The sequence below is a fragment of the Monodelphis domestica genome, chromosome 4, assembly GCF_027887165.1.
Source record: "Monodelphis domestica isolate mMonDom1 chromosome 4, mMonDom1.pri, whole genome shotgun sequence".
NCBI lineage: Eukaryota > Metazoa > Chordata > Mammalia > Didelphimorphia > Didelphidae > Monodelphis > Monodelphis domestica.
Window position 1 is genome coordinate 387,005,400 of NC_077230.1, and position 27,568 is coordinate 387,032,967.

At 43.5% G+C, this 27,568-nt stretch overlaps 1 protein-coding gene across 3 annotated transcripts in view; it reads left to right on the forward strand.

Annotated features, from left to right (window-relative positions):
• Nucleotides 1-27,568, forward strand: part of ECE1 (endothelin converting enzyme 1) — a 198,700-nt gene that overhangs the window by 105,491 nt on the left and 65,641 nt on the right. For all 3 annotated transcript variants that reach the window (XM_007491232.3, XM_007491231.2, XM_003341004.4), the window contains exons 3-4: nucleotides 16,447-16,588; nucleotides 23,461-23,673. In XM_007491232.3, coding sequence (XP_007491294.1) covers nucleotides 16,447-16,588; nucleotides 23,461-23,673 — 355 coding nt within the window. The remainder of the gene's footprint in view (nucleotides 1-16,446; nucleotides 16,589-23,460; nucleotides 23,674-27,568) is intronic.

The window sequence follows — 27,568 nt, forward strand, 5'->3', positions numbered from 1 at the left end:
TTGTTGTTATTTCAAAGGCCCCTTGGAACGCCTCTCGTTTTATCTGAGGTCTATTAAAAAATAAAGAAGGGGGGAGATCAGAGCATTTATTTAATACACAAAGCAGGCCATTTGCCAGGCTACCCTCAGAGGGCTGCTTTCCCCCAGTACTTCATGTTTATGTGATCACTGCCTTTAGCTAACATAAAAGAGAGATTAGAGTTGATTAACTTTACCCCAGAGGGCAGAAATTGGGATGAGGGGGAGCTAGTAGGAGGTAGAGTTCCCAACCATATAAGGAAATACTTCCTAACAGGAACGGTGTCCAAACTCAGACTGCTCAGGGAAGTAGTGAGCTCCCTGCACTGGAGATCTTCAAAAGGCAACAACAAATACTTCCTAATAGTAAAAACTGTCCAAACATGGAGAAAGCCACTTTAGGAGGTAGTGAGCTCTCTGGTGGTCTTCAAAGGGCAACAGGAAATGCTTCTTAATAATAAGAGTTATCAGGGCAGCCAGGTGGCTTAGTAGAGAGAGTGCCAAGCATGGAATGGGGAGGACCTGGGTTCAAATCTAGCCTCAAACACTTCCTGATGCCAGACCTGGTGCTCTCTCCATTGTTCTACCTAGCTGCCCACATCTTCTTTCTTATGTAGGAGGTTATTATCCCGTTACTTTTCATGGACAGGGAAAAGCTAGATGGGAAAGAAATTTATGATTGCATCATCATAGGTTATACTCCGTGCATCAAATAAAAAATTTTTGGAAATCAAATGAGGCATAATGAAGTTAAGTGATTGGATTTGTATCACACAGTTACTACTAAGTGTCAAAAGCAGAATTTGAACCCAGGTCTTGACTCTAAGCCCAGAATTCTCGAATATGTCATGCTGTATCTACCACAAGTTCTTTTTTTAGAATTTTTTTGCATTGCCATATTTTGCTTTTATATCACCTCCACTTTTGAAAGTATCCCTCCCCTGCCCTACACCCAGAGAGCCATCCCTTATAGCAAAGAAAAAAACAAATTCAGCAAAAACTAACCAAGACATCAACCAAGTCTGGCATCATCCATACCCATTGTCCCCCACCTCTGCAAAGAAGGGAGGAAGATTTGTTCTTTTTTTTTCATTTTTTAGATTTGAAATTTTTTATTTAATTAACTAATTTAGAATATTTTCCCATGGTTATATGATTCATGTTCATTCCCTCCCCCCATAGTCAACGAGCAATTCCACTGGATTTTACATATGTCATTGATCGAGACCCATTTTCATATTATTGATACTTGTACTAGGGTGATTGTTTAGTCTCCATCCCCAATCATATCCCCATCGACCCATGTGATCAAGCAGTTGTTTTTCTTCTGTGTTTCTGCTCCCACAGTTCTTCCTCTGGGAGTGGATACAATCTTTCTCATAAGTAGAGGGAGATTTGTTCTTATCACCATGTTTTTTCTTTCTTTTTTTTTTCAAGTCCTTTCCTTCTGTCTTAGAATCACTAAAGTATCAGATTCCAAGACAGAAGAGTGGCTAGGGCTAGGCATTTGGGGTTAAGAGACTTACCCAGAGAAGGTCTCATAGCTAAGAAGTTTCTGAGATCAGATTTGAACTCCACACCTGGCTCTCTATCCATTGTGTTACCTACCCACCAACAGCCCACTGTATTTCTTCTATAACTCATTCTGGAGTCTGAAGCCCAAGGTTCAAATATTGATTCCACCATTTTCTGGTTGTATTCTTTTGGGCCAGTCACTTTGCCCTCAACTTCATCTTTCCTCAGTTCCTGGGAATTCTTGCTTGTACAATTCATCTCACAGCTATTGCAGGGCCATTCCATTATAAACCTGAAAGTGCTATAGGATTGTAAGTTTCTACCACAGACTGTGAGTGGTTTTGTGTGTGTGTGTGTGTGTGTGTGTGATAGAAACTTAGGGTGGAGATACTTCTCCAGACTTGCAGGGTACAGGCATTTTGGGGTTTGCTCAGTACAGGTGGTCAGCAGCTGCTTCCTCTGGAAGGCACTCTATGGCAGGGAGCCAGGCTTATTTTCCCCTCTTCATTTGGGGCTGCCTAATAGTGTAGGTCTATTATTTATTACCTTCTGTACCAAGAGAAAACCAAGGCCCAGAAAGATCTGGGAACAGGATCACGCAAATAGTTAACAGCAGAGCTGAGATTTAAACTGAGAACACTAGCTCCAGAACTCATTGTAGTTTTCATTCTGCCAGTGTTCAGATAAAGAATCCAAAAAAGAACTCTGTCCCATTCCTTCCTTAATGGTCAGAACTGAATGCAGAAGTGTTCTAAGAATCCTGCCAGCTCTGATATTCTCTGTTCAAAGGCCCCCCTCTAGCTCTGATATCCTAGAGTCTAAGGAAGGGACCTCCCAGCTCTGACATTCTAAGTTCCAAGACTCTTCCCAGCTCTGACATTTGGGTTTTAAGGTCCCTCCCAGCTCTGACATTCTCTGTTCTAAAGTCCCTCCCAGCTCTGACATTCTTTGTTCTAAGGTCTCTCCCAGCTCTGACATTCTCTATTCTAAGATCTCTCCCAGCTCTGACATTCTCTATTCTAAGGTCTCTCCCAGCTCTGACATTCTCTGTTCTAAAGTCTCTCCCAGCTCTGACATTCTCTGTTCTAAGGTCTCTCTCAGCTCTGACATTCCCTGTTCTAAGGTCTCTCCCAGCTCTGACATTCTCTGTTCTAAGGTCTCTCCCAGCTCTGACAGTCTCTGTTCTAAGGGCTCTCCCAGCTCTGACAGTCTCTGTTCTAAGGTCTCTCCCAGCTCTGACATTCCCTGTTCTAAGGTCTCTCCCAACTCTGACATTCTCTGTTCTAAAGTCTCTCCCAGCTCTGACATTCTCTGTTCTAAAGTCTCTCCCAGCTCTGACATTCTCTGTTCTAAGGGCTCTCCCAGCTCTGACATTCTCTGTTCTAAAGTCTCTTCCAACTCTGACATTCTCTGTTCTAAGATCTCTCCTAGCTCTGCCATTCTCTGTTCTAAGGTCCCTCCCAGCTCTGACATTCTCTGTTCTAAGGTCTCTCCCAGCTCTGACATTCTCTGTTCTAAGGTCTCTCCTAGCTCTGCCATTCTCTGTTCTAAGCTCCCTCCCAGCTCTGACATTCTCTGTTCTAAGGGCTCTCCCAGCTCTGACATTCTCTGTTCTAAGGGCTCTCCCAGCTCTGACATTCTCTGTTCTAAAGTCTCTCCCAGCTCTGACATTCTCTGTTCTAAGATCTCTCCTAGCTCTGCCATTCTCTGTTCTAAGGTCTCTCCCAGCTCTGACATTCTCTGTTCTAAAGTCTCTTCCAACTCTGACATTCTCTGTTCTAAGATCTCTCCTAGCTCTGCCATTCTCTGTTCTAAGGTCCCTCCCAGCTCTGACATTCTCTGTTCTAAGGTCTCTCCCAGCTCTGACATTCTCTGTTCTAAGGTCTCTCCTAGCTCTGCCATTCTCTGTTCTAAGCTCCCTCCCAGCTCTGACATTCTCTGTTCTAAGGTCTCTCCCAGCTCTGACATTCTCTGTTCTAAGGTCTCTCCCAGCTCTGACACTCTCAGTTCTAAGGTCTCTCCCAGCTCTGACATTCTCTGTTCTAAGGTCTCTCCCAGCTCTGACATTCTCTGTTCTAAGCTCTCTTCCAGCTCTGACATTCTGTGGCCTAAGGGCCCTCCTACATCTGAAATTTTCTCATCTGAGACCCCTCCCACTCCAGCTTTCCATAATCTAACATTCCTTATAGCACACGCGTTTTGTCCCTAAAATCTCTTCCATCTAAGAACTAATCCAACCGGATACTACCTCACTTCTAAGGGCAAAGCATGTCACTGCAAGGAACGTGGGCACAGCTCTTGACAAGACAAGACTACATCTAGCTGGTTGATTTCCTGATGTGATTTTTAAATATCTATTTCAATCTTCCTTTCCTTAACTATCACTTTTCAACATTATTCTCAGGAAAGTCAATGTTCATCTGGCTCTTTGGTGTGTGTATAAAATAACGCATACATGTGCTTAGGTATGTGTATACATGTATATATACAATATAAAATATTTTATTGACAGTTGATTGATGACATAGGTATATTGTATGTCTATAGCGATACATACACACACATACATGATTTTACAATGAGAAAGTACTTTCTTTCCCGGGCCTCTAGGTTCCATGAGGGAACTTTGTACCTTTCCCAATGGCTAGCCTAGTGCTCTGCAGTCAGTGGGTACAACATAGGTGTCAGTAAGTTAACAAGCATTTCTTGATCACTTGCTCTGTGTCGGTCACTATCCTAAGCACTGAGGAGTCAAAGAAAGGCAAGAAAGCACAGTCCCTGCCTCAAGGAGGTCACCTTGCTGGGGGAGTCAGCATGTAGCACGCTAGGTCCGTGAGAGATGTACAGAAGGGATGGAAGGTCATCTCAGAGGAGAAGGAATTAGCAGCTGGAGGGTCTGGGAAGGGCTTTCTCTAGAAGGGGGAACTTGAACTCAGTCTCGAAAAAGGATCCTTTCTTGGGATTTTTAGGGAAACCAAGATGGCGGGGCAGAGATGGGGGAAAGCCAGTGCAAAGGCTTGGAGATGCAAGATGGAATATGTATGAGAGAGACCTCAAGTTGGGCCAACTGAGTCAGAGAGAAAGCAGAAAGGTCTTAGGCCTAAATTCAAAGAAAACTTGAAAGGTTGGAAGCGCTAGTTGTGAAGAGTTGGACCCGGCTGAGCAGCGATTTAGCAGAATAACCTCAGCTTGAGTCTGAGCCCAGCACGGGGCCCAGACAAGTCCTTTCGCTCCCCTGAAACTCAGTTTCTTCATCTGTAAGGATGATCATTCTTGACATATCCGCCTTCTGTGCCACGGTGAGGAATGTGCCGTGTGCACCTCAGCCTGCTCTAGAAACTAAAGGGAGCCCCTGCTCCAGTTACTCCCCTGGGGTAGCTTTCCAGCTCCTGGGCTCCCTCCACATGTCCCTGCCTGCAAAACCCGTTTGTGCTCCAAGGCCAGCTTAGTCAAGCAGTCACTTCTGTAACTAAATATTTATCCTCTCATTAGTGCATTGTTGCAGTGGTCTCTGAAAACCCTGGGAACCCAAAGGGTTGGGGACGGTTCCCACCCAGGGCCAGGCTGGAAAGGAGGCTCACCGAAGGGAGAGTCAGGGGCAGCTCTCCTTCTCTGTCTTTCCAGGCGTCTCCTCTGCTCCCTGGCAGGGAGTGCTGGCTCACCCTTCTCCACGGTGGATATGGGCAACTTGCCACCCATCTACCTATTCGAGTCCTGCCACCAAGGCTCCCTTGTTTCTAAAAGTTGGGCTTGTCTTCAGAAGACGACTCAAAGGACTTGAGAACTGCAAGTGACCTTTGAATATTGAACATCAGAGCTTGAAGGGGCTTTAGAACAGCAGCTGTCAGAGTGGGAAGGGGCCCCAGAACACAGAATGTCAGGGCTGGAAGATGCACCAGAACAGGGAGGACCCTTAGAACACAGAATGTCAGGGCTGGAAGATGCACCAGAACAGGGAGGACCCTTAGAACACAGAATGTCAGGGCTGGAAGATGCACCAGAACAGGGAGGACCCTTAGAACACAGAATGTCAGGGCTGGAAGATACACCAGAACAGGGAGGACCCTTAGAACACAGAATGTCAGGGCTGGAAGATGCACCAGAACAGGGAGGACCCTTAGAACACAGAATGTCAGGGCTGGAAGATGCACCAGAACAGGGAGGACCCTTAGAACACAGAATGTCAGGGCTGGAAGATGCACCAGAACAGGGAGGACCCTTAGAACACAGAATGTCAGGGCTGGAAGATGCACCAGAACAGGGAGGACCCTTAGAACACAGAATGTCAGGGCTGGAAGATGCACCAGAACAGGGAGGACCCTTAGAACACAGAATGTCAGAGCTGGAAGATGCACCAGAACAGGGAGGACCCTTAGAACACAGAATGTCAGGGCTGGAAGATGCACCAGAACAGGGAGGACCCTTAGAACACAGAATGTCAGGGCTGGAAGATGCACCAGAACAGGGAGGACCCTTAGAACACAGAATGTCAGGGCTGGAAGATGCACCAGAACAGGGAGGACCCTTAGAACACAGAATGTCAGGGCTGGAAGATGCACCAGAACAGGGAGGACCCTTAGAACACAGAATGTCAGGGCTGGAAGATGCACCAGAACAGGGAGGACCCTTAGAACACAGAATGTCAGGGCTGGAAGATGCACCAGAACAGGGAGGACCTTTAGAACACAGAATGTCAGGGCTGGAAGATGCACCAGAACAGGGAGGACCTTTAGAACACAGAATGTCAGGGCTGGAAGATGCACCAGAACAGGGAGGACCCTTAGAACACAGAATGTCAGGGCTGGAAGATGCACCAGAACAGGGAGGACCCTTAGAACACAGAATGTCAGGGCTGGAAGATGCACCAGAACAGGGAGGACCTTTAGAACACAGAATGTCAGCACTGGAAGGGACCTGAGAACACAGGATGTAAGAACTCGTTGAGATCTTAAAACATAGGATGTCGGGCCTGGGAGGGACCTCAGAACATAAAGTGTTAGGGCTGGGGGAGATTTAAAACATTATTAGGATTAGAAGAAACCTTAGAACATGGACTATTCGGACTGGGAGGGACTTTAGAACATAAAGTGTCAGGGCTTGGAAGGACCTTAGAACAAAGATCTAGATCTAGAAGAGTCCTTTAAACATAGAATGGCAGAGCTGGAAGGGACCTTAGAAAGAAAAGACTTGGCAGAACTGAGGGGAACCTCAGAGACCATCTACGCAGCCCAGAGACTTGTGCATTTGAAGCTGGCCCTTCCTAAGACAAAGGTGGTGATGGGGGGGAGCATTTTTTACCTTGTTCTGGCCAAATTCAGCAGCCTCCTTCACCCATCCCTTTCCCCATCCCCAAACTCAATCTCCATATTAGCCCCTTGTGCACTTACTGTTGGGGACCAGCCCAGAAGCCAGATGTCCCCTAGCTTGGCTCCATGTGCCAGGAAATGGAGAAATGTTGCAGAGGTTAAAAATTCTATTTTCAAATCCCCTGAGCACCTCCTTTCCTAGAACTCAGAATTTTTAATTTAATTCTGACTTCCCTAATTTAATTTCACTGGGTATGCCATCTGTTCAGGTTTAAATTTATCCCAACTCAGTTTGGGCGGAAAGCTCAGCTCCCACTTGATGCTTTCCTCCTGGTCCTGTAATGGACACTGATCCCTCCATGACTATTTGTCGAATCCAGTTTCTGTAGCCCCTGAAAGTGGACAAAAGGCTTAACCCACAAAGAGCCCTGAAGGAATGGAGTTGAAAGTGTTCCATTGTACTTTTTACTGAAGAGGAGACTGAAAAGCAAAGAGAGGAAATGACTTGCTCAGGGTCACACAGTGTCAATGGTGGTGAGGTTAGAATATAGGTCTCCAAGGACAGGATTTGATCCGCTGGTCCCACGTAACACTAGTAGCAATGCTCCGGCTCCTTCACAAAATCATGGTGGGCAGAGAGAAGGACTGACTGGGCCTCCCAAGCCATTTGAAGGCTGGTGGCTTCCAGCAGGGCTGAGCGGTACCTGTAGGGGGGTCATTGACAGCAAGGATGAGGAGTGGGCCTGGTTAGAGAGCAGAAGAAAGACAATAATTGCCTCTCTTTCTATGTCACTTGACTTTATAAATTGTCACCCTCCCCTGTGAGGTGCTAGGAGTGCTATCCTTATGGACCCATTTTACAGACACTGAAACTGAGATCAGGGAAGGGAAACGTGCCATGTAGCCTGGGTTCTACATCCAGTGCTTTTTCCAGTATGCTTCTGAGACAGTAGTGGAAGGAAAGGGAGAAAGCCACAGTCAGCTCAATGGTTGGAACTGGAAGAATGCTAGCTGTCAGTGACCTCCCTGACCAGGGGCAGAAGGCTGAGGAACCTTGGTTTAAAAGGCCCTTCTTTCTCTGCCTTCAAAGGGTTTTTAAAGGAGCCAAAATTGCTATTGATATAATATAGTACACAGAATAGATGCCTCCTTTAAGGACTAAAAGGCCTGTTTTCTGAGCACACTTATAACGTGCCTAGAAGCTATTTGGGAATGTCCTAAGGTCAAAATTGATACATGGTGAGGGCTGCTGGGTGGCTCAGTGGATGGAGCACTATACCAGGAATTGGGAGGATCTAGATTCAAATGTGGCCTCAGATACTTCCTAACTGGGTGACCCTGGGCAGGTCACTTAATTGCCATTGCCTAGCCCTGACCACTCTTCTGTCTGAGTCAGCTAAGATGGAAGGTAAGAGTTAAAAAAATTTTTTTAAGAAACAAAAAATTGATACATGGGGGACAGCTAGGTGCCTCGGTGGATAGAGCACTATGCCAGGAATTGGGAGGATCTAGATTCAAATGTGACCTCAATTTCCTAAAGTGCCCTGGGCAAGTCACTTAACCCTGTTTGCCTAACCCTTACCCTTCTGTCTTAGTATTATTATTAAGAGAAAAAGTAAGGATTTTTTAAGAATTGTGTATTACATGTAATTGGTAAAAATAATATATCTATAATAAAATTTTAATTTTTAACTAAATTTTTTAAATTGATACATGAGCAGTGGTGCCAGAAACCTCAGTCTGTCTTTGTTTAAACTGTGCCCCCACCAAAAGAAATCCCTTAGGAAGAGAGGTAGGTTGGTATGATAGCTAGCCTTGGAGTCAGGAAATCCTGAGTTTAAATCTACCTCAAATATTAACTATGTGGCCCTGGGCAAGTCACTCAACTTTCTTCTGTCTTCTCTATAAAATAAAATGTCTGAGGGGCAGCTAGCTGGCTCAGTGGATAAAACACCAGGACTGGAATTGGACGGTCCTGGGTTCAAATGTGGCCATAGACACTTCCTAGGAGTGGGACCCTGGGCAGGTCATTTAACCCCCATTGTCCAGCCCTCTTCTGTCAAGGGACCTAAACACAGCATTGATTCTAAGACAGAAAGCAAGGCTTTTAAAAAGTGAATAGATGGATGGATAGATTAGATAGATGATAGATAGATAGATAGATAGATAGATAGATAGATAGATAGATAGATAGATAGATAGATAGATGGACGGACGGACGGACGGACGGACGGACGGACGGACGGACGAACAGACAGACAGACAGACAGACAGACAGACAGACAGACAGACAGACAGATAGATAGATAGATAGATAGATAGATAGATAGATAGATAGACGGATGGATGGATAGACAGATAGACGGATGGATGGATAGACAGACAGACGGATGGATGGATAGACGGACAGACAGACGGATGGATGGATAGACAGACGGACGGATGGACGGATAGATAGATAGATAGATACATAGATAGATAGATAGATAGACAGACAGACAGACAGACAGATAGACGGACAGATAGACGGACGGATAGACGGACGGACAGACAGACAGATAGATAGATAGATAGATAGATAGATAGATAGATAGATAGATAGATAGATAGATAGATAGATAGACGGATGGATAGACAGATAGATAGACAGACAGACAGACAGACAGACAGACAGACAGATAGATAGATAGATAGATAGATAGATAGATAGATAGATAGATAGATAGATACATAGACAGATGGATAGATAGATAGATAGATAGATAGATAGATAGATAGATAGATAGATAAAATAAATTAATTAAAAATAAAAGATCTCATTTGAGCTATGATTTGGGTCACCAACTAAAGAAGGAGAAGGAGGGTATTCCTGGCATTTGGAATAGCATGAGCAAAGACAGGAGGGCTAGCAAATGCAGGGCATTTGGGGATACAGGGAGCTAACCAATTGGCATGATCATAGAATGTATGAGAGTAATAGGAGGGAGGGCTAGAATATTAGAGAGGTACCCATGTTTCAAATGTCCCACAGAGGAAGTTTAGTGTTCCTTTGTAGCAACAGAAAGCTACTGAAGATTGTTGAGCAAAAGAGTTGCCTGCTTGAAATGTATGCCTAAAAAAGACTTGTCTGGGAACACACAGGGGACAAATGGAAGAGGGCAAGAGCAGAGGCAGGAGGACCTGTTAAAGACCAGACACTCTAGGTGTGTTGGTGACCTCCAGCATAATTACAGCAAATCAGGGCTATGACTGGACTGCCAAGACAAACAACTATGTTCTGTGTGGCATGTGGTCATAACTGGAGGCTCTTAAGTCATTTTTATAGCCTCGCTCGGGCCTCCCGGTACTATGTACACAAATGCTTCCATATGGCCCTGTGGCCTTATGACTTTTAGAGAAGCATTGATTCCAGAGGCCCAACCTCTACAGGAAGCCTCTGTAGGAGAGGCCAGAACTCCTTGCACCTCCATCTTTCTACTAGCCCCATCCTTTCTGAAGTGAGGGCCCTAATGAAGTGGGTGGCTGTTTTGTAGTGAGTTTCCCATGACTGGAGATATTCAAGTAGATAATAAATGGTAACTTTTTGGCTCAGCTCAAATGCTACCTTCTACAAGAGACTTCTTCCTCCTTTTCCTCCATATACCTCCCGCAGTATTAGTTTATAATTTTTAGAGGGCCCAGACCTACTCATTTGAGGAAAATGAGACCCCCTAAGCTGAAGTGAACTGTCCAGGATCACCCAGGTCGGCTTACATCAGATGACTGTTCATGGCCAGGTTAGACTGGATGGTTCATGAGTGTCTCAGATGGTAAGCGTTCTTGGCCATCTCTGCAGAGGGATGGAGCCTGGGCAGCAAAGGGGCTCAATGGATAGAGAGCCAGACCTAGAGACAGGAGGTCCTGGGTTAAAAGATGACTGTGTGACTCTGGGTAAATCACTTGACCCCAATTGCCTAGCCCTTGCCACTTTTCTGCTCTGGTAGCAATATTTAGCATTGCTACTACGATAGAAGATAAGGAAAGAAGAAGAAGAAGGAGGAGGAGGAGGAGGAGGAGGAGAAGGAGAAGAAGGAGAAGAAGAAGGGATGGAGCCCCCAGATACAGGCACCAGAGACTCAGCCTTCCAGCAAGTGGCCGGGTGCACTTCCCTTCATTGTGACGCCCTTCCTGTTTAGTTCGGAGTCAGTTTGGCTGGCAATTCTTGATAATCTGATTAAAATAGGCTATTTCCCCCTCAGCTCGCTCTCCTCCTCTCCTCTCCCCTCTGTGGTTCCTCCCAAGAATCCACATCGTGATTCACTGATAGGTGAATCCAGTGCCATAAAAGCACCATCTGAATGGACTGGGGGTGTTGAGCTTAGAGAAAAGAAGAGAGCCTCCATCAGGGACATGAAAGGTTGTCTTGGGAAAGGAGGGGTTCATCTTGCTCCAAAGGGCAGGACTGGGATGGAAAAAAGGAGAGTTGCAATGAAGAAGAGCTGAGATTAACCCAAGGTGAAACTTCCTACTAATAACAGCTTCCCTGGGTGAAAGGGGCTACCTGGGGGGGCCTTGTAGCTTCCACTTTACCGGTGAGTTCGATACCTACTTACTGGGGATATTATAGAGGGGAGAAGAATACCCAGAGCGGGGCAGGGTTAAGGCGAGGAAGGTTAAGGAACAATTTCTCCCATAATTGGAGTGTGCAAGTAGAAGTCTATACAAACAAAGGGGAAGGGAAATGGGTGACTGGATCTGAATTCATCAGAGAAGGGATGAATACACACACATACACACTGTGCTGGATACAGAAGTACATTTCACTCAAGAGGAAAATGGGAGAGAAGAGAGTAAGGGGAATTAGAGGAGACCCTAAGGAAGAGGCAGCTCATGGGCACAGTGGATAGTGTGCCAGTCCTGGAGTCAGGAAGTCTCAGCTTCCTGGGTCCAACTCTGGCTTCAGATACTTACTAGCTATGTAACCTGGAGAAAGTCATTTAACCCTGTTTGTCTCAGTTTCCTCATCTGTCAAATGAACTAGAAAAGAAAATGGCAAACCATTCCGGTATCTTTGCTATGTGACCCTGGAAAAGTCACTTAACTATTTATCTCAGTTCCTCATCTATAAAATGATCTGGAAAAGGAAATGGCAAACCGTATCAGTGTCTTTGCCAGGAAAACTCCAAATAGGGTTACAAAGAATTAGGCGGCTCAAATGAATGAACAATAATAACAAAAAACTACTAGATGTTGAGCAGCTAGGTGTCCTGGTGGATAGAATGCCAGTCCTGGAAATAAGAGGACCTGAGTTCAAATCAGACCTCAGATACTTACTAGCTGTGTGACTTTGGACAAGTCATTTAACCCTGTTTGTCTCAGTTCCTGATCTGTAAAAATGAGCTAGAAAAGAAACTGGCAAACCACTCCAGTATTTTTGCAAAGAAAATCCCAAATGGGGTCACAAAGAGTCTTATAGGACTGAACAATAACAAAAGATTAGGGAGGGATTAACTCTAAGCCAAACAAACTCTTAAGGATGTACAAAAACATTTCTAGCTCTGTTTTCAGTGGCAAAGAATTGGAAATGGATAGGCTGTCCAGTTGGAGAATGGCTGAACAAGTTATGATATATGAATGGGTTGGAATGTTTTTGTGCTGTAAGAAATGATGAGGGAGATGGTTTCAGAGAAACCTGGAAAGGCTTATATAAACTGATGTATAGTGGAAGGGAGCAGAACCAAGAGAACAATGTATACAATGATAACCATATTGCAAAGGCAGACAACTTTGAAGAACTCTGATCAATGTAATCATTAGTGTAATATCAATTAGCCATGATTCTGGAGGACTGTAAAATTAAATTATATCTCTAATAATAAAATATTATATTTTAAAAGATGTTTATTAAAGATTATAGAAATAAAGGATACAAAATGATAAACCATGTGCCCAGGGCTGATTAGCCCATTCAAAGCTTACTTACTACATCATTGCATTGGCCGAGAGCAAGGTAGGCATTACTGCCAGTTAAATACTAATTGTGATCTCGCCCAGGTGGAGACTCAGGTGAGATTATAGGGAATTCTGGGAAATACCAAGGATTTCTGGGTATTGAAGTCTAGGGTTCAAAATCTCCATTTTACAGGACTAGGGATGAAACATGCAACCTCCTCACCAATCAGTGTGATCATTAGTGTAATAATTAGCCATGATTCTGGAGGACTAGGGATGAAACATGCCACCTCCTTCCTCACTTAGAGGTGAAAGACTCAGAGCATGGAATCATTTTGGGGGGGGATATGGTCAGTACAGAAATCTCTTTTGCTTGACTACATGTTTTTAACAGGTACTTTATTTTTCTTTCTTTTTCGTTGGTGGGTGGGTGGGTTGAAGGTTAGGGATGGGAAGGGAGAAGTTGGATCTTTGCTGATTCAAAAAAAATTAATTAGAAAAAACAGTCCTGTCTTCAAGGAACTTATATTCTGGTGGTCAAATATACAGAAAGAGGAATGCCTACAGGCCATATGAGAAGCAGCATAGTGTCATGAAAGCTGTCCTTCCAACCAGAGAGACTTGAGTTCAAGACCTGCCCCTGACACAGACTGGCCTTGTGATTCTGGGCAAGTCATTTTTCCATGTTCTAGGCAGCTATGAGACTTTCACTTACAGGAAAGGTACATGTCTACATTGGTAGAAGCCATGTCCTCCACATGGAGTTCCCTTATTATTGCAATCATGGGGCCATCTATCTCTGTTCCTCTCCATCCCATCGGATCTATGGGATGTTCAGGGAAGATTAGCACCTCTCATGTGAGAACTTGTGAGATACCTCTTCAGGGCTGGTTTCCTCTATGGTGTCCACCTGCCACCCAACTCTCCCCCAAGAAGGTTCCAAGAAGTTGTAGCATCCACAGCAGCCAGACCCTGCTAGAACCATCTCAGCAGACAGACTAAAGCATGGTCCCCAAACCCATCGATGAGTTAGGGGAGTGTCTATCCCAAACAGGTGAAGACTTCCACCAGTGGAAGGGGCAGATGAGGACAGTTTGTGCCAGTGGCCATGAAGCCAGCAGAAGGGAGGCACTGCAAAGTGCTTAGAGCTTAATCAGACATCAAAGAAGTTCAGGTCATCTGCTACATCCTTTGCCATCACCAGACTCTTGACTTTTGTCTTGCCATTGGACTAGGATGATTCAGGAAGAGAGAGTGAGGCTGATGATGACTTGGGGCAACTCTGCTTCTCATAAATCCTGTTTATTTATAAGTCAAGAAACATCACCCAGCATTATCATTTTGGTTCTACAAGCATAAAAGATGGCAACCAAGCAACAACCATTTCTCCCATACAATTTACATACAGAGTAGATGGAAGATTCAGTTGGGGATTGGACTCTTCCCACTCTAAGACTCTATGGCTCTGGACATTCCATTCAGCTAACGTTACATGCCCACAATGTGCTCTGCACTGTGCTGCACATTGCGGGAGAGACTGAGTTTATTTAAACTAGGGAGCCTGTCCTCATGAAGATTACAGAGGGGAGGCAGGAGAAGGACACGTCCTAAGCACGGGTGACTCTAACATAAAACTTATTTATTTAGTGAGTTAGCTTCAGAGCTGTGGTTTCAACAGTTTTGATGAAACTCCCTGATGTAGAAAAGGCGGATTGAACAACTTGTTTGTCACTTAATCTTTGGGAGTTGGGTATGTAGCTGATTTGAGTTGTTAAGTGACTTGTCAGCCCAGGATCACAAAACTTGTATATCAGAGACCATCCCCCTGACTTTGACCCATTCCATCTTCCATACTGTAAGATTAAAATTTTATATCCAATCACTCCAAGTATTATATTTTATAATTTTTTATATTTTATTTTATTTATTTATATTATTGACAATTATTTATTTTTATTGATTATTTATTAAATTTTATTTATTTATTTTGTTTTGGTTGATTTATTTTAATTAATTATTTATAATGCTTTATTAATAATCACTTGAACTAGAGGAAAGTAAAACCATCAATAAAGAGAAGTTTACGCGGACCACAAAAGTAGGAAAACAGAGCACCCAGGTTAGAGTTACAGAAACTTGTATCAGCAAAACGTAAGGCTGTAACGTGAGGATGAAAAAGGAATCCTGGGAAATGTAGTTCAAGGGTACAGAAATTCTAATTACACAATCCAGAATAATATGTGATAAATACATAATGTAGAAAAAAGGACTTGGTGAAGCCCAAGAGGGAACATTCTTTCTAAAGGCAATCAGGAACAGTGGCTCTCTGAGATGATGGAGGGTGGGGAATAATGGTTCACATTAACTTACTACTTCCCTTACAGGTAGGGAGTACATATATTAATATTCCCATTTTGTAAAGGAGAAAACATTGTAGGAGGCTGCACAGTGTATGGGAAGAGACTGCTGGATTTTAGAATGATACTTGTTTTCCATGAGACCTTGGACAAGTCATCATTTAACCCCTCTGAGCCTCAACTTGCTCATCTTTAAGATGGAAGGAGCAAGGGGCAGCGAGGTAGAAAGTACAATAGATAGAGAGCCAGGTCTGGAGTTGGAAGGATCTGGTTTCAGATATGGCCTCCAGACAAGTTTCCTAACCCTGTTTGCCTATCCTTTGCTCTTCAGTCTTAGAGTTGTTACTAAGACAGAAAGTGAGGTATTAAAAAAATGGGCAGCGGGGTGGTTCAGTGGATTGATACAGGAGGTCTTAGGTTCAAGTCTTGCCTCAGACACTTACAAATGGGTGACCCTGGACAAGTCACTTACCCCCATTGCCTTGCCCTCACCACTTTTTTGCCTTGGAACCAATATACAGTATTGATTCCAAGATAGAAGGTAAGAGTTAAAAAAAAAATGACAGAATAAGGACCAGACTTAGAGTTTGAAGTTGTGGGGTCAAATTCTGCCCCTGCCCCCTCTGTAACCCCAGTCAAGTCACTTAACTTTTCTTAGCCTCAGTTTCCTGATCTGTAAAATGAAAAGATTGGTCTTGATAGCCTCTAGTTCTCAAACTAGATTCAATCCTATGATTGATTCTACTAATTCTCAATCCTGTGAAGCTGTGACTATGAGAAATGACCAGCTCACAGCCCTCCCTGGGACATCACCCCAGCTCCTCAGACCCCAAGAAAAAAGGTTCTTGGCCTTCTCGGCCGCCATGTTGGTGTTGCAGAGGGCCTGCTGGAATGTTCACTCAATACCTTAAAGGGTCCAACGCCCTGCCCTTTCCTGAACTTGATGATGGAAGAATTAAAGAAAGTCGCCTTTCTCCCCCCCAGCCCATATCAAATAACACTTAAAACACACAAACCCTACTCAGGCGTAGCCACTGGCATCCCTGATGTTTGAGCAGCAAATCTGAGCTGCTGATCAAGGGTGGGGATTTCGTTACCGGATTATGGCTAATTCCCTGAGAACGGGACCCACCTGAAGATGGGAAAGCAGCCCAGATGTCTCCCTGGCATTGTTCCCGCCACACTGACCATGTCCTCGATGGTTGGGTGGGGATGCATTTGTTGGTGGGAAGGAACCTGAGATTAATTCTTCTTCTTCCTTCTCCTTCTCCTTCATCTTCTTTTTCCTCTTCCTCTTCTTCCTCCTCCTCTTCCTCCAGGTGAATTTCCGAGGCTCCAGGAATGGCCGGAGTTGCTGGACTGAGAGAACCCATGTCGAGAAGCGCCTCTCAGTGGTGATTGGTCTTTTGGTCCTGGGGCTGTTGGCATCCTTGGCGGTCTTGGCCTTTCAGTACAAAACAAGTAAGTTCCTTCACTGCACTCGCTCCTTTCGTCCCTGGCCATCGATGAAGGATTTTTTTTAATTATTAAGCTTCTACTGTGTGCCAGGCACTGTGCCATATAAAGGCCCTGAGGATATAAAGAAAAGCAAAAGACAGTCCCTGCCCTCAAGGAGCTCACAGGCTAATGGAGGGAGCAACAGGCAAATAACTGTACAAAAGAAAGTGATAGGATAACTGGGAGATCATCATCAGAGATGGGACAGTGAAATGGCACAGTGGATAAACATCAGGTCTAGAGATGGGAGGTCTTGGGTTCAAATCTGACCTCAGACATTTCCCAGCTGTGTGACCCTGGGGAAGTCAAGGTGCCAAGCCCTTGCCCTTCTCTCTTAGAATTGATACTAAGACAGGAAGTTAAGGTTATAACACTAATCCACTAGAGAGAAGGCACTAATGAAGAAGGATCAGGAAAGGCTTACCATAGAAAGTAGGATTTTAGTTCCAACTTGAAGGAAGCCAGGGGAGCCTTCCAGGCATGGGGCCAGCCAGAGAAAATGCCAAAGTCAGGAGGTGGAATGGCAGAGCTGGCCTCAGATCCAGAGGGAGCCAGAGCTAGGACTTGAACTCAGATCTTTGTGATTCAAGACCAGCTGCCTTAGTCCACTCCATCATACCACCTTCTCCTCCACAAGTTATGAATTATCATTAGAGGCCAAATAGGAGCTTCAGTCCTCAGCTGGACACACCAGAGCCAGGGGCCAGGCCCATACTTTTTCATTAGCTAACTCGGAGAGAAAGATGGCCCAGTTCTCCCTTGCCAGCCAAACTGGTTACTCCATGAGTGCTGGCACCATTCACGTGTGAGCAAACATCAAGCCCGTCAGAGCAAATTCTCCGATTAGCCTTGAGCTCACCACCTATGAGTTAAGTCTGGGCACCTCCGTACCACATTTCCAAGGCAGCCTCCCTTCCACAGACTGCAGGTGCCTTTGCAAACATGAGCCACAAAATAAATAGGTTGTTTCCGAAGATTATCTCAAGCTCTCAAGAAAGGGCCTGACCAGGTCAGAGCTTAGGGAAGGGAAGGAGAGAAAAGGAGACTGAGAAGTGGGAGGTCTGGGTCCTCCTGGCCACCTTCTCCAAGACCATCTGTGGGTGTTAGCAAGCAAAAAGTGTTTTTCCTGGTAAGAGAGGGAATGAATGCCAAGGAGCACAGGAAGAGAGAGACAGAGAGAAAGACAGACAGAGAAGAGGAGAGTGAGAGGCAGAGACAGAGAGAGAGAGGGACAGAGGGAGAGAGGAGCAGACAGAGGGAAAGAGGAGAAAGAGGAACAGAGTCAGAGAAAAAGAGGAGAGAGGCAGAGAGAAAGACAGACAGAGAAGAGGAGAGTGAGAGGCAGAGACAGAAAGAGAGGGACAGAGGGAGAGAGGAGAAGACAGAGACAGGGGGAAAGAGGAAAAAGAGTAACAGAGTCAGAGAAAAAGAGGAGAGAGGCAGAGAGAAAGACAGACAGAGAAGAGGAGAGTGAGAGACAGAGACAGAAAGAGAGGGACAGAGGGAGAGAGGAGAAGACAGAGACAGGGAAAGAGAAGAGAGACAGAGAGAAAGGCAGAGAGAGAGAAGAGGAGAGGAAAGGAGGGAGAGACAGAAGAGAGGAGGGAGAGAAAGAGAGGGGGGGAAAGATAGAGAGAGGAGATGAGGGAGAGAAAGAAACAAAACCAGAGAGAAGAAAAAGACAGAGAGAGAAAGAGGGGAGAGAGAGGGAGAGAAAGAGAGAAAAAGAAACAGAGAGAATGCACCACAGTGCAGTGAAAGACAGGGCTCTGTAGCTCACTAGTTGTATGACCTTGGGCAAGTCACTTCCTTTCTGATCCTCAGTGGTGAAAATAGGGATAAGAAAACCTGCTCTATTCCTCTCCAGAGGTTGTTTTGAAGAAAATACTTTGTAAGTTAAAGTACTCTAGTAATGGGAGCTATTAGTATTATTCCCCAGGCCAAACCTGGTCCCTAAAATCAAGCCTGGAAATCTAGATTCCTGAGATCCTGTTCTTTTTGCCTGTTGCTGTGTTTCTGAATGGAAATACTCCCTATTTATCATCAGCTATTACTAAGCTCACAGGTCAGCCTCTGGAGCCTGGGGTGACACTGTGATTACAAAGGTTTTGAAGCCAACACCTGCCAACCCACGCCCTCTTCTTCCCTCCAAAGGCTTCTTATAGGGTCAGTAGTCCTAAGACCTGCTGCATCCACCCTCTGCTACTTCCAAACACAAACAGCTAGCATCTGATGGACTTTACAAGAGACTTCAGAGATCCCCGAGACCAGCTGTACCTGAACAGGAATTCCCTTCATTCCCCCTGTCAAGTGGTCCTCCATTCTGTGCTTGAACAATCTAGTGATGGGGAACTATAAACCAAGTTATTGTTCATTTTAGAAAGTTATTCCCAATATTGAGCTTAAATCAAACCCCCTCGCTTAGAATTATTATAGTATCAAAAATTTAGAGCTAGATGAGGTTTTAGAGTACAAGTAATCCAATCCCTTCCTTTTCAGATGAGGTTAAATAACTTGCCTCAGTTTGCATAAGAAGTAAGTACAGGGGGCAGCTGGGTGGCTCAGTGGACAGAGAGCCAGGTGTTCATTACTAGCCTCAGACATCCTAGCTGTGTGACCCTGGGCAAGTCACTTAACCCCCATTGCCTAGCCCTTACCGCTCTTCTGTCTTGGAGCCAATACACAGTATTGATTCTAAAATGGAAGGTAAGGGTTAAAAAAAAAAAAGATGTAGAAAAGGCAGGATTTGAATTCAGTTCTTCTGTCTTGAAAATCTGCACTTTTTTGTCGTACCACAAGGTCTCCCATGGAAGGAACTTAGATTTATCCATGAGACTATAGAAGAATCTGACTCAGTATACAATAGAACTGAGGTATTATAGCAATAGTCACCTAGATAAGTAAGAGATAAAGGCAACAGTCTATGCTCACCAGCCTTCCTAGTTGAGGCCAGTTGATCAGATTAGGTTCTCTTTAGCAGGGGAAGGGAGGAGGGCTAAGATTTCATTGGATGTAGAGCTGGCCAGGACTTCAACACTGTGTCCTCCCCTTTCCCTCATTTCTACAGAGATGGAAATAAAGATTCAGAATGAGAAAGTGACTCGTCCATGGCTACACAAACATTAAAAAAAAAGGCAAAGACAGATCTGAGCCTGACTCCCAAGTTCAGTAACATTTTCAAAGAATGCTGGGCATGCAGCAGATATCCAATAGACACTGATACACTTCAATTTAATTCCATAAACATGGATTCATTCTTACTATTTAGCCACAGTATTTGTATCTCCCAACAATTCTGTGAAATAGGGGCAACTGTCTCCATTTTACAAGCCAGGAAACTGACTCTCTTTTACTTTTCTTTATATCCCTAGCAGATCGCAGAGTGCTTAGAATATAGTTGATGGATAATAAATTCTTGTTGATTGACAGAGGCAAAATCTGAACTCAGATCTCCCTTATTCTAAGTCCAACACTCTATCCACTGAGCCACGTAGCTGCCTACCACAAGCTCCTTATGTGTCTGTGGCTTTGTTCCTCCTTTTCCCTATGCTCAGAATACCCCAGCTCCCTTCTCTCTTCCTTTTCATCTAAGCTTCTATCCATTCTTTAAATCTTAATCTTTATTCATTCCAAAAGTCAGTAAGAAATTCTCCTCATGCTTCCAAGTAGATTTATGCCTTTTTTTAACCCCTGACCTTCCATCTTAGAATCAATAGTGTGTGTTGGTTCCAAGGCAGAAGAGTGGTAAGGGCTAGGCAATGGGGGTCAAGTGACTTGACCAGGGTCACACAGCTAGGGAGTGTCTGAGGCCAGATTTGAACCCAGAATCTCCCATCTCCAGGCCTGGCTCTCAATCCACTGAGTCACTCAGCTGTCCCCAAGTTTTGTGTCTTTCTAATGTGTTTGTGAGCTAGCATTTTTAGAGCACTTTAAGGTTTGAAAAGTCTTTTAAAGAGGTTATCTCATTTGATCCTCACTACAATCCTGGGAGGTAAGTGCTACTATTCTTATTTTTATTTTACATATGAGGAAACTGAGGCAAACAGAGATGAAGCAATTTGCCCAGGGCAACACAATGGGTAGGTACCAGAGGCAGGATTTGAACTGGGGTCTTCCTGCCTCCAAATCCAGCACTCTATCTGCTGCATCATTTAGTGTAAAGCTGTGTGTGATAGGGATCTGTTTTTGTGGAATATTGAAAGGTATATTGTTTTAATGAACGGAGTACTGGATTTAAAGTCAGGAAGACCTGTCTGCAAATCCTGCCTCTGACATTTGCTCATGATGCGGCCCTGGATACGTCATTTTAGCCTTATTGAGGCTTCACTTTTTATAGTTGGCTTCTCTGGGGTCCTGGATAAGGACGGCGGTAAGATAACATGAAAGGGTTAAAAGGAAGACACTTGGTGCCAGCAGGCTTCTAACAGTCCCAGTTTATTCCATCATGTTTCTCCTCCATCAAGCTTCTGTCTCTGACAGTCAGAAGCACAGTGTATATATATATATCCCTTCTACCAAGCTAGCTCATTAAGGGAACCAAGCTAACTCAAACAGTCAACAAAAAACAATTTTGGCTAGAGCCTGACATCTGGAGCCAGGGAGGGAATTTCTCCCTGCTTCTGTATCATTATCTTCAAGGTTGTGTTGTTTCTCTGCAGCTGCGCCGTCTTTCTGACCTTTTCAGGAGGAGAGGAGGGAGCTTTTGGGGGGGGATTTAACCCCTTGGCTCCCCACAGCTTTTGGCTTCTCTCAAATGACATAGTAAGGCTTTTAGGAAACTCAGATGAGATTATATATATATATATATATATATATATATATATAAATTATATATATATATAAATATAAATATATATAAATATATATATAAATATATAAATAAAAAATATATATAGATATATATATATAAATATATATAAAACACCTTACAGATTTTTGTTGTGCAATGAATTCAGTCATGTTCAACTCTTTATGATGCCATTTGGGGTTTTCTTGGCAAAAATACTAGAGTGTTTTGCCATTTTTTCTCTCTAGACCATTTTACAAAGGAGGAAACTGAGGCAAACTGGGTAAGTGACTTGCCCAGGTTACACCCCTAGTAAGTGGCTAAAACTGAATTTGAACTCATGAAGATGGGTCTTCCTGACTCCAAACTTGGCACTCTACCTACTGCGCCATATAGCTGCTTACACACGTTAGGAAGCTGTATAAGTAATCATTAGTAACATTATTCTAGGCAGTGTCATGTAAGGGACCAAGAGCCAGTCTTGGGGCCAGGAAGACCCATGTTCAAGTCTCCTCTGTTAGCCCCACTGGTTGTGAGACGTCGGGCAAACCACTTTATCTCTCAAAGCTCTAAAACTATTAATTCCAGAGAAGATGTCAGTTTGCATTGGCAGAGAGTCTCCTCACCCAGGAGTCAGTCAGTCAATAATCCTGACTCTGTGCCAGGCCTTCGGCTCATCTCTGGGGATGTAAAGAAAGAGAAAAAACACAAGTCACTTGACCCCCGTTGCCTAGCTCTTAATACTCTTCTGCCTTAGAACCAATACACAGCATTGACTCAAAGACGGAAGGTAAGAGTTTAAATATATATATATATATATATATATATGTCACCATTTACACCAAAATATTTATAGTAACACTATTTAATAATAGCAAAGAACTGGAAACAAAGTAAGTGCCTATTGATTGCATCCATTATGAATATGATGAATGTAGAGAAGCATGGGAAAATTTCCATGAACATCAGATGCAGAGTGAAGTCAGTAGAGAAAAAAAACTACATAATAACTACAGTGATACAAAAGGAGAGAACAACTACAAAAAAATAAAAGTGAATGTTGCAATATTATATAAAACAAGCATGGCCCTAAAGAAAAGATTTGAGAAGACACTCCCAATCCATTTCTTTGCAGAAGTGGGAGGTTCATAAATGTTGTACATTGCACATATTTTCAGAATGTTTTGATTTCTTTTTTTGGGGGGGGTCTTTAAAAATACCATTTTTTCTAGGGAATGAATAGAAGGGAGAGGAGTCAAGAATCAGGAGAAAACTTGTAGATGTAAAAAAGACATCCCTAAAAATTTTATTTAAAAAAAGAGAAGTTATTGGGATCTTTGGCAGAAATAATTTCAGTGAATGATGAAGTCAGAAGCTAGTATGCAAAGGATTTAGAAGAGAGAAGAAAAGAAGTTCTCTATAACAATATGATAGCAGGTCCAGTCCCCGCCCTGTCCTATTGGTGGTAATGGTAGCAGCAGTAAGAGTAGCATTTACTAGAAAAAGGAAGTTTTCTGAGGGCAGGTACCACATCTCTAAAATGTGTACCTCCTCCAGCACCCAGAGCAGTGCTCTGCTTATAATCAGTTATTAAAAATAAACATTTCTGGGGCAGCTGGGTGGCTCAGTGGATTGAGAGTCAGACCCAGAGATGGGAGGTCCTGGGTTCAAATCTGGACTCAGACACTTCCCAGCTGTGTGACCCTGGACAAGTCATTTGGCCCCCATTGCCTAGCCCTTAACATTCTTCTGCCTTAGAACCAATACACAGGATTGATTCTAAGACAGAAGATAAGAGTTTAAATAAATAAAAATAAAATAAACATTTCTTAAGTGCTCACTATGTGCTAATGAATAACAGTGAAAGAGGCCCTGCCTTTAGTGAGTTTATATCTATCCATATAGTAGCCTAATATCTTAAATAATAATTATTTGTCAAATGAAATTATACCCTGTGCCTGGAACGTAACAGATACTTAATACATGTTGATTGATTACTCACCAGCATCCTCGGCAGCCTCTCGCTGACCTCTTGTTGCCTTCCTGCCAGGACCCCCTGCTCTGTGCCTGAGTGAAGCTTGCATCTCCGTGACCAGTTCCATCCTGAGCTCCTTGGACCAAACAGTGGACCCCTGCCAAGATTTCTTCAGCTATGCCTGCGGGGGCTGGATTAAAGCCAATCCTGTGCCTGATGGCCACTCACGATGGGGGACCTTCAACAACCTCTGGGAGCACAATCAAGCCATCATGAAGCATCTCTTGGGTGAGTTTCTCCTAGCGCTGGGGAGATGGGAAAGGAATGAGGGACAGGAGAGAAACTATTCAAAGGGCATAAGAATCCTGACACTACTGACCTCAAGTGAACTAGCATTTTTTTTAGCCCTTTTTGAGCCTCAGTATCAATTCTAAGATAGAAGAACAGCAAAGACTAGGCATTCGAGGTTAAATGACTTGCCCAGGGTCACATAGCTAGGAAGTATCTGAAGCCAGATTTGAACCTGACTCCAGATTACATGCTCTGTCCATTGTGCTGCCTCTCGACTAGCATTTACGATGTTCCCATTTGAGGCAGCTAGGTGGCACAAGGGATAGAGCCTGGCAGATCTGAGTTCAAATTTAGTCTCAGACATTTACTAGTTGTATGACCCTGGGCTCAGTCCTTTAATCTATGCCTCAGTCCTATAAAATGAAGATAATAATAGAACCGTTCTCCCAGAGTTGTTGTGAGGATCAAATGAGACAATAATTGTAAAGCTCTTAGCTTAGCACCTGGCTCATAATAAGCACTATACAACTATTAGATGTTATATATATATTTTATGACTGTGCACCAGGTGCCATTCTAAGCACCAGGTGCCATTCTAATCATCAAGGGTACAAAGTGATCAGGAAGAAAACTTTGTAGAAACTTTAATATGCTCTTAAAGTGGGAGCTATTAGGGGCAACTGGATGGCTCAGTGGATAGAGAGCCAGGTCTGGACATGGGAAGTCCTGGGTTAAAAACTGGCCTCAGATACTTCTTGTGTGACCCTGGGTAAGTCACCTAACCCCAGCTGCCTAACCCTTACCACTCTTCTGTCTTAAAACCAATACTTAGTATCAATTCTAAGACAGATGGTAAGGGTTTTTAGAAACAGAGGGAGAAGGAGGACAGAAGGAAGGAAGGAAAGGGATAGGAAGGAAGGAAGGAAGGAAGGAAGGAAGGAAGGAAGGAAGGAAGGAAGGAAGGAAGGAAGGAAGGAAGGAAGGAAGGAGAAAAAGAAAGAGAAAAAGAAAAAGAAGAAAGAGAGAGGGAGGGAGGGAGGGAAAAAAGAGATATTAATGAGTTCTAAGGTGAGGAGTGGCTTGTCACCTAGAAAATAACACAAGCATGTCTTCACTCCCAATTAAAAAAAAAAGAGAGGGAAATTGGGGAGTGCTGGGAAAATTGGTCTTTACTTCTGAGTTTGAGTCCTGACCAATAAGTTACCTCTAATAAAAAAAAAAGTCTCCCACATAATAGCCTTTTAACCTTTCAATAATTCTAGCAAGGAGGAGCCTATCACCTCTTGAGGTAGTCCCTGCCACTTCTGAACCTACTTTGACATTCCTTGGCCTGACTTCTTCCTCAGTCCCCTGCTTTTCATCTTCCTCTTGTGTGTTGTCTTCCTCCATTAGATCGTAAGCTCCTCGAGGGCAGGTCTTGCCTTTCCCTTTTTGTATTTGTATCCTTAGCAGGGTCCCTGGTGCATAGTAAGTGTTTCATATGTATTTATTAACTATTGCCAAATAGAACTCATCACAAAGTTAATAGAGCACACATTGAATGTTCTGCCCAATTTGTTATTGCTACATGGTAATAACTCACAAATGGTAGTTAATTCAGATAAAAATTACCATGCCTTGCATTCTTTTTTTAAAAAACGCTTACCTTCTATCTTAGTATCAGTTCTGAGAAGAGTGGCAAGGGGTGGACATTTGGGGTTAAGTGACTTGCTCACAGCTAGGAAGTATCTGAGGTCAGATTTGAACCCAGATCCTCCCAACACCAGGCCTGACACTCTATGCACTGTGCTTCCTAGCTGCACCCCCCCCCAATTGCATTTCAATACAATTGTTTTCTTTTGTAATCCTAATAATTTAATTTTATGCATTTGAAGACATTCTTCTGAAGGGGTCCATGGGCTGGGTCCCTCTGCCCCCACAGGGGTCCAGATAGAGCAAAGGTTAAGAACCTTGGCACTAAATCCTGTGATACTCTGAATCCAAGGTCACAAGCACTGACCAGTGAGCTGTGTGTTCATTACGTACAGGTCAGGGACAAGGCTTTGTATCTCTGTTCCGGAGCCACCCTCCCAGCTTCAGTTTGGCTGGGTGGTGAGGAAGGAAGAGAGTTAAGCTGTGAAGAGATGGATAGATGAGTTTTGTGGTGACCATCATGCTGTACCAGTCACAACTGCATCCCTCCCTGCCTTCCCCTCTGGAGCCCCTGCTTGGTTCTTTTTTAAAATCTCACTTTGCCTTAGAAATAGCTATTACAAGGCAGAAAAACAGTAAGAAGAACAAGGCACCTGGGGTTAAGTGACTTGCCTTAGGGTCACACAAGTAAGAAGAATCTGAGGTCAAATTTGAACCCAGGACCCCATCCCCAAAACCTGGCTCTCTATCTGCTGAGCCAACAGCTCCTCCCCTCCCTGCCCCCAATTTGGTTCTTTTTTAAAAATATTTTATTTTTCCAATTACATATAACAATAATTTTCAACATACATTTTTTGAAATTATAAGATCCAAATTGTCTCCCTCCTCTTTCTCAGAGGATGGTAAGCAATTTGATCCAGATTCAACATGTATTATCACGTAAAAGATACTTCCCTGTTGGTCATTGTTGTAAGAGAATACTCATATAAAATCAATACCCCCAAAATAAAACTGTAAATAAACTAATGTAGAAGACAGTGTACTTTGATCTGCATCCAACTCCAACAGTTTTCTCTGGAGATGGATGGCATTCTTTGCCACAAGTCCCTCAGAAATGTCCTGGATCATTGTATTGCTGAGAGTAACTAAGGTGTACAATATTGCTGTTAACGTGTACAGTATTCTTCAGGTTCTGCTTATTTCACTCTGCATCCGTTCATGGAGGTCTTTTCGACTTTCTGAACTCATCCTGCTCATCATTTCTTATAGCACAATAGTATTCCATCACCAACATGTACCACAATTTGTTCAGCCATTCCCCAATCAAAGAGCATCCTCTCAATTTCTAATTCTTTGCCACCACAAAAAGAGCGGCTATAAATATTTTGGTATAAGGAAGTCCTTTCTTCTTTTTTATGATCTCTTTGGCATACAAACCAAGTAATGGTATTACAGGATCAAAGGATATACACAGTTTTATAGCATTTGTAGTTTTATATATGGACCTAGTTCCAAATTGCCCTCCAGAATGGTTGGATCAGTTCACCTAATTTTTCCATCTCCCCTCCCACATTTATCATTTTCCTTTACTATCATATTGACCAGTCTGATTGGTGTGAGGTGATACCTAACTTGGTTCTTTAAAGCAGGCTTGCTTTAAAAATTGTCTGCATGTTTATGAAAAAGAATGCTATCCACATGTAGAGAAAGAACTGTGGGAGTAGAAGTACAGATGAAAACATAAGATTTATCACTTGTTTATTTGTGTATGTGATGTGGGGTTTTGCTTTTATAAGATGACTCTCTTACAAAAATGAATACTATGGAAATAGGTTTTGTAAAATAATTACTTCAGGATGATTTGGAAAGCAGAGATGTTGGGGAGATGGAACCAAGAAGATCTGACAAGTAATCAGAGAGGGTGATAGTAAGGGAAAGGAATCTAGAATGGTTAAGAGGGCTCTTAGATTGTCCAAGCAGGGTGGAACCTTGGGACATAGAATTTCAGGGCTAAATAAGAACTTAGAACACAGGACTAGGAATGACCTTAGAGCAGAAAATGTCAGAACTGAAAAGAATCCTAGAACATAAGATGCCAGCGCTGGAAGAACCTTAGAATATAAGGTGCCATAATGGGAAAGGACTTTAGAACTTGGGATATTAGGACATAGAATGCCATAGCTTTAAGGATCATAGAATATACAATATTAGAACATAAAATATTAGAGGTAGAAGGTAAGCTAAGAAAATAGACTAACAG